General features: G+C 34.3%; 1 protein-coding gene across 1 annotated transcript in view; it reads right to left on the bottom strand.

The window, feature by feature from the left end:
• LOC117121874 overlaps nucleotides 1-5,483 on the bottom strand; it is a 63,215-nt gene extending 57,732 nt beyond the window's left edge. The window contains exons 1-6 of the mRNA XM_033267259.1: nucleotides 5,376-5,483; nucleotides 4,170-4,289; nucleotides 3,761-3,864; nucleotides 1,350-1,481; nucleotides 981-1,094; nucleotides 648-899 (exon numbers count right to left, since the gene is read on the bottom strand). Coding sequence (XP_033123150.1) covers nucleotides 648-899; nucleotides 981-1,094; nucleotides 1,350-1,481; nucleotides 3,761-3,864; nucleotides 4,170-4,289; nucleotides 5,376-5,461 — 808 coding nt within the window. The 5' untranslated portion in view covers nucleotides 5,462-5,483. The remainder of the gene's footprint in view (nucleotides 1-647; nucleotides 900-980; nucleotides 1,095-1,349; nucleotides 1,482-3,760; nucleotides 3,865-4,169; nucleotides 4,290-5,375) is intronic.
• Between the last annotated feature and the right edge of the window lie 2,432 nt (nucleotides 5,484-7,915).

Below are 7,915 nucleotides of genomic sequence, written 5' to 3'. Positions count from 1 at the left end.
CCAGTAGGCCCGCCCCCAAAAAATGGAGATATAAAGAAAATCATATTTAAATTTTGTCTGAAGTGAAATTTCAAGGCCATCTAGATGCCATAATCACAAATTTTCTTACCTCAGCCTCAACCATGGTGAGTCTCAGGTAGTAGATCCTCTATATGTCAAAGTATCCCCTCCCCCGGGCCCCCTCTAGGCCTATTTCGAATTCCTGGATCATTTCGTTGAGTACAAATTTTCGTTGAGTTTTATTTTCATTCGACTGGTTCGTAAAATAGACTTCGTTAACAACGAAAATTAACGTAACCAGAATGCGTTAATCAGCGTTAAGTTACGCATGTGACCTTACGCATGTGACCAAAACAAACATGACCGATTGGTCAGTTTAGCAACTTTACTTTATTGAAGTCCTTTGCTTTAATCATTGACACGCCGAAGTGCGCGCCGTTGCAGGAACGAACATCGTGCAAGTGGTTAGGGTGATACCGGCATAGTTAGGCCTACAGTATGCTGCATCTGAAAGCTAGAGTCCCGGAATGGAAAGCAAGCAATTACAGTAACAATAAAGATAGATTTTCTTTTGATGAATGACAAATAGCTACATAATTATGTACTGTATACACCATAACTACAAGTTTAAAAATCTCAGTAGTCACCTCTCTCAATATGCCAATTGACAATGGCTGAAGTCACGCCCACACTGAAATCGTTGACGTAATAAGGAAATGAATATTCAGTCGCCGAAAACAGGGTCTGCCAATTCACGAGAAAACCGTTTCCTTGTATGGATGAATAGATTGTTGAAATGGGTGATCGCTGGCATGGAATATTGCTTGTAATAACTCTATTGAATCCATTGTCATGTTGCAATTGTATTGAGCAGTTTGATACTGTTGGCGGCACAGCAACTATCAATAAAAAAAATTATGATCATGAAAACATTTTATCAACGTTATCATTCATTTGTCTGACTATGAATCTTAACTTACTTTTCATGCAGTTGTCATCCATATCAAAGTCTGTGTCACAAATACACTTTTTGCTTGAAGGTGCACATCTACCAGGAAAGCAAGACCTACTATCACTTCTCCACGAACAAAGTTCTATGTAGGGATGGGTACGGTAAGAAATAGTAAAATCAATGCTAAATGCAAACTCAATTACTGTACTTTAGGAGAACAAATCAATTTTAGTCAAAATACTAATAAATTTGCTTTCACGACAGACAATATACTAGTTTTACCTATTAAAAATACAGTTTTGTTAATAAAATTCGTTTAAGGACCCTATTTTATTATCGAAACCAATTATTAAATTGAAGCTAAGTTTAAATCAAATAATAAACACAACATACTTACTTTTGCACCGACCATTAACTAACTCATATGCTTTTACTACGTCATTATTGTGGTAAAGGCATTTTGTGCACATGGAATTCCAAGAATTGGTACAATCTACGACTTCGCAGTTAGCAATATTTGATCTGCATGCTGGAATAAAAAGGGATTTTTTTAAATATTATTATTTAGTTAGTTGATTTTTTGCCATTAAACTATCACTATAATGTGTCTCCCTTTATTAGAAATCTGGTAATCGTTGACCTTTGTGACCAGGTGCTGAAACTATAGCATGCCTTTCTGGCTAAGCATAAATATTAGGAATATATAATTAGCTGATAAGCTGCAACAAGATTTTTCTGCTTTATTTCTTCTTTTTTATTCTTTCCCACGTGTTTTTGTTCGCGGCTTTTCTCAAAAACGGCACAGGTTCTAACCTTGTTACTTAGGCAGCATAAATTTTCAGGTGATTTTTGTGTGACATCACACATCACATCATCTACGCGCCATTTTGTGAAATTCTTTTAATCAGTAATAGCTCCTTAGGATGCACAGTGAGCCCAAATATTATTACATATTCTGAAAGCACATGAGTTGTAGATATGATTTTATTGATGGATGATCAGACATTATGACGTCATCATATTGCCATCGGAATTCAAACAACTGAATTTTTATCTATAACGTCATAATTGTTATAAGCATTTGATCGTATCTCGTTATCCTTGATCGATCGTCTACCTCCTTTCAATATGTTATAGCTGAGACATTTTCTTTCATGATTGTGTCCTTTGTTTTTTCATTTTGATGACGTCATCATGGTCAAAATGAATGTTTTTTTTATGACCACACCCCCCCCCCCTCTTTCATCTTTCTTCAAATCATTGTGACATTCTATGATTAATCATAAATCACCCCACAGGAGGGTGGAAGACTGGTTTACAACACTGAAAGGCACAAGATACTTCATATCAAGAATCGACTTCGTTTGCCTTTACTGTTCGAGCACGCGTCATGACGTGCCGTACGTGTGCGTAAATTTGTAAAATTCTCGAGATCACTTTTTGACTAATTTAAAGCACGTTTCATGTCATTTTGACAATTTTCTCACTGTGGAAAACTGTCAGATCCTGCTTAAAAATACTTAAAATCGCAAACTGTCTCAGTTATTTCCTGAATTGGAGTAGCTCGTGAGGTAACATTAACAGTAAAAATATATCATTAATTTGGGTTTTGGTATGCAATAATAAGTTAGTTGAGTTTCTAAAATAGGTCTAGTAGAATATCCGTATTAAATTTTCAGTTTCTCTAGTTTATTAGGGTTCATTGACTCAAGAAATTCCTTGTAATATTTAATGTTGAATTCGAAGCAGCTTTCTTCGGGTTCTAATCAACCTTGTTGACGATTAGGCGGGTGTCTGAACTCTCCGCAGGCGTGCGTCGTCGTTCCTAGGGTTAAACTAAACACTAACCTAATTCATCGCGGTGCTCGGTATGTTGAATTGGTCTTTTACACACGAACCAAAACAGATGAAGCAAAGCATGCAATACATGAAAAAGTAGTGCACACTTGGGGGATAGGCAAATAACATTGGGAGTTGCAGTGATGTTGACGTCACAATTTACTTATAATACATCTTAAAGACGATGACATGGGTTTAATACAGATTTAGATAGTTGACTTAAGAATGAATTATACTACAGTAAAATGTACATTGCACATAGACTATTGTAACGCTCTGCTTCACGGCTTACAGTGCAAGCAACTTGCCAAACTCTAGCAAATAATTCTGCTTCAAAAATGATTTGCAAAGCTGCTAAAGCGGGAGCACTCACCAGTTTTACATGACTTCTATTGGTTGCCTGCTGTCAGAGAGCGCAGCCAATTAAAAATTCGACTTCTCACAGTGCCTTAAGAGGCACTGAACTTCATTCAACTACTGTACACTCCTAAACAAAAACTTCGATCAGCCGCACAACAGTTGTTGATACAGAAAAGACACGAACTACAGTTCTAGGTTTTTTCTGATGCTGATGTTGCTGCTGCTGCTGTTGCCGATGCTTTTGTTGTTTATTAGTATTATTATTAATATTATTATTATTATTATTATTATTATTATTATTATTATTATTATTATTATTATTATATAGAGCGAATATATAAAAATAAATAATATTTAAAAACGATCAAATTACTATATTTGCATGTTGGTCCATGGTACCCTACGTTACATGTACACACATTAGGGCTTTCGCAGGTTCCGTGAACACATCTGGGTGAACATACAGCTGCAATGAGGAACAAATTAAAAATGAGAAATATGTAGTGAGTTCTTTTATATTCATTTATAGTGTATCTGGAACAAATAGTGAATGTAAAACAAAATATTAAGCTATTCGTTACGTCCGTATACAACCACCAAAAACCTTACGTTCGGTACATTCATCACTGCCAGGGGGCGCTGCATAACCTTGACAACATACGTATCCTCTACTGTAAACAGTTCGATACACACGAGAATACCCATACCATGTTCTATATTTTCACAGAATAAAAACAGAACACAAATATTTACGACATTAAAGAAGTATTTTAACGTTTCTTTAAATCTTCAACCGCTATAACTATTTGTCGTGGCACAGTTTAATGGTGCTTCATCCTACTTTAAAAAGGCTAATTAGCAAGATCCATAATAATTCGCGTGACAGACTGACCTGATTGTAAGATTAAAAGATTACATTATTTTCAATGCTCAATGTGAACTCACAGCAAATTATGACATGAAAAATATATCTGGTATCTTTAAACTAGAATACAATATGTAATTGTTTATTACTTACCTGTAACTTTTACACCTACCCAGCCATAATAATCCACAAGAAGTATAGTAACTTGTCAGGTAGGACACTACAGAGGAGTAGCTTTGGTGTGTACTTATTTGAGTTGAGCATACGTTTTTCCTAGAAAAAAATATAGACCAATTTTAGAAATTTTATGATAGGTAATTTAATATATATATATATATATATATATATATTATTAATATAATATAATTTATATATATATATATATATATTGTACATAAAAAAAATCTTTTCATTTATCATTAAAAAAAAAAAAGAGTTGAACCGACTTTATATTTTTTTTTCAGTAATTCTCATTTACCAGATATGCAATTTATTGGTCTCATGAATTATAAGGATTCTTTTGAAATTGAATACCAGGCAAATTAAAATGGAATTTTACCTGAACTGAATTTCAAATAGTATTTTATAATTTTGCATTTTTAATTATGTTTTCTTTTCTACATTTTTGTCAATTTTTTAAAAAATAATTGCTTCAAACAAGAGTCGGAAATAAACAATAATTTTGGAGAGTTTTTAACCCTAAAAATTAAATGAGACTTATAAGCAATTTCGTTTAATTAACCGTGGCATTACAATCTGGATTTGAACACATAACACTGAGATTTGAATGTAGGCTAAATTAGTGGTAGCCACTGTGTGTGCGCTGATCCGTGGAGATCCTCTAGGTCCCCGGTTCAATTCCCATCGCTGCCCTCCTTGTGTGTTTCAGCTGGAGGGCTGAAATACAAATTATGATAGCGCACCGTCTTTCCGATGAGACGTTTAAGCCGTTGGTCCCGTTTACAATATAGCCCAGGTGTACGTCAAAAAAACCCAGTACATTCTTCTTTAAAAAGTAGGGGATTGTCTCTCGGTTTACTGTCAAATTCACCACCAGAAGGACTCCCACTGGAAGCAAGTCTTCGGACTTCGTATATCCTTGGTGTGGATCACACCGAAATACTCCTATGCTATTATATTACCATGGTACAGCTCCACTATAGAACTAGTCTGTTTTGTATTAATAAATAAAGGATAATAGTCTAACCAATAAACGATTAGAAATATTGTAATTCTATATGAACGTTTTATTGTTGACTAGCAAATTGTTGTCCAGTTCCCCTGAAGTTCGTCTAGTTTTATTACTTTTAATTACTGGATGACTTATATACATTCACTGAATATTGTAAACCGACAAACCCATTTGGATCCAAGCCATGGACTGATTTCAAAATCAGAAGTAAACCGACGAATACAACCAGAACTTGATCTTGAAGCACCGTCATCTATTCCAACAGCAATCCACAATGTACAATCTGTAAACGAAGTATTATAATTGTAAATGCGATATACGGTATAACGCTTTTTTAACTAGAATGATTAAAAAATTCCACGCTAAATTACATGGGTTATACACAACCATAATTACAACTTTAAAGCCGTTTAATTGACTAAGCCCCACAGGCTCATAATTCACAGGTCACCATTCCATGCCAAATGAATACCACAATTACATGTAAACTAATAAATTATATGTAAAAAAAATCTATTGGAATTAATAATAACAATAAAATAAAAATGATAACAATAAAATAAAAGTAAATTTGTTGTCAATATCGAAGTGAAGAGGAAAATGGTTTAAAGAATAATAGTAGCATTAAATCACTAATGGCGAAACAAATATCTTATGGAACTCTATTATACTTTAAAACCTCATTTGCTTTTACTTGGCTCTCCAAGTGCACGAGAAGAGCAATTGAGATCTTTAAGAACAGTTCCACAAGATATTGGTTTCGTCATTAGTGATTTATGGCTACTATCATTATTTAAATCATTTTCATCTTCACTTCACAAATTTATTTTATATACAGTTTATTTATATACATGTAATTGTGGTTTGTATTTGTATTGGCATGGAATAGTGATTGTGAATTATAACCCTGCAGCGCTTAGTCCCTTAAACTGCAGGAGAACGGTTAACCTTGGAAATTGTTGATTACTTTACTTGTTTTCAGATTTACTATTCAAAGTTTAGAACATAGCCGACACAACAAACTAGACCTTTATTATGGAAAGACAACAGTCACAATGGACTTGACTCTGCATGGTTTTCTAACCAAGCACTCTTCTCTTCGTCAGAGCAACCAGTTGCTTATCCCAAAAAACATTGTTATACATGATGTACCGAAAGTTTAATTTTTAGTTTACTATTGATACTCGGCGTGCAAACCTTCAAGAAATATTTCGTTAAGCTCTACGGGGGACAACACACACAAGAAAGTCAAGAAGCTCGAACGTATTTCTATCAAGCAATCCAAGCTCATCCATGACCATGCCTTTTGAAGAGATGCAGGCCCTCCAACATCATTCCCTTTGGTATTAAACTAACCTCGAACATATAGTCCAAACGAGCTGATTCAATGAAGCCGGTATGGTCTTTCTTCGAGAACGCATTAGCAAATCAATATCTATACTAAACTCAACAGAGGAAGAAATCAACAGTATTGAAGACCTTCAATATAAATCCATCCAGCAACATCACTTTGAGGAAAAACAATGAAACATAATTATAAATTGACTATCACAATGCCAAAATATAATAACCCTATAGTTTCATCAAGGTGTGCACCTTTATATCTTTCAAGGTATCTGGCCACCGTACTTTCACTGGTAACACTCAAAACACTTAAAAGAGACCTCCACCTTGAACCTACTGACATTATTGTTAGTTTTGATGTAGAATCACTTCGCGAACGTCACCCGGCATGCACCTTCGCCAAACGTAAGCTGAACTAGATTTAACCTTCCAAGAGAGGAAACCTCTCATAGTCTCCACAATTTACATTGGAGAGACCGATAGAGAGATCAACACCAGACTCAACAACATCAAGGTCATTGAAGACAAGTGAATACCAAAAGTTATCCATCATTTCGTCATTAGTGATATATGGCTATCATTAATTAAATCATCTTCCTTTTCACTTCGATAATTTAAACAGATATAAATTTACATACAATTTATTTGCTTACATGTAATCGTGGTTTCATTGTTATTGGCATAGAATAAGATGCTCCAAAAGGGGTGTTGTGTCGGCTATGTGGTAAACTGTGAACAGTAAGTCTGACAAGTGTGTAGTAAACAGTTAGCAAAGTGTAACCGTTCTCCAGCATTTTAACAATGAAAACCAAAATCACATGTATACTGTACGTAAGTAAAAAAAATATCGTTTGGAATTATCGAGGAGAAAAGGAAGACCAAAACGAAACAAATATCTTGTGGAACTGTATTTTCTCAATTGCTTCCCTTGTGCGTAATGAGTACCAACTAGAGGTAATTGAGATATTCAAGCGTAATACAGTTCTACACGATTTGTTTCGTTATTAGTGATAACAATTATCACTATCAATCTCGGGACTGTCCCACTTAGGTTCAAATTAGTTAAATTTTATGCATAAAATAGGTAATTATTTCTAATGGGCCTACGTTTTAAACTGTTGGTCCACATTATTTACATTTTAGTTATGTAAAAAATTATGTATATAGTTTTAGATTTTATATGTATATATATATATATATATATATATGTGTGTGTGTGTGTGTGTGTGTGTGTGTGGGTGTGTGTGTGTGTGTGTGAGTGTGTGTGTGTGTGTGTATGTATATATAATTGAAGACCAAAACTTTTATATACTTGATGAACAAAAATTAAATATGGGATGTGTCCACATTAGATTTTAGGTGA

The sequence above is a fragment of the Anneissia japonica genome, unplaced genomic scaffold (genome assembly GCF_011630105.1).
Source record: "Anneissia japonica isolate Jap-2015-1 unplaced genomic scaffold, ASM1163010v1 scaffold1929_len197191_cov155, whole genome shotgun sequence".
Lineage (NCBI taxonomy): Eukaryota > Metazoa > Echinodermata > Crinoidea > Comatulida > Comatulidae > Anneissia > Anneissia japonica.
The sequence above is the reverse complement of the archived record's forward strand: the minus strand, read 5'-3'. Positions and strand labels throughout refer to the sequence as shown.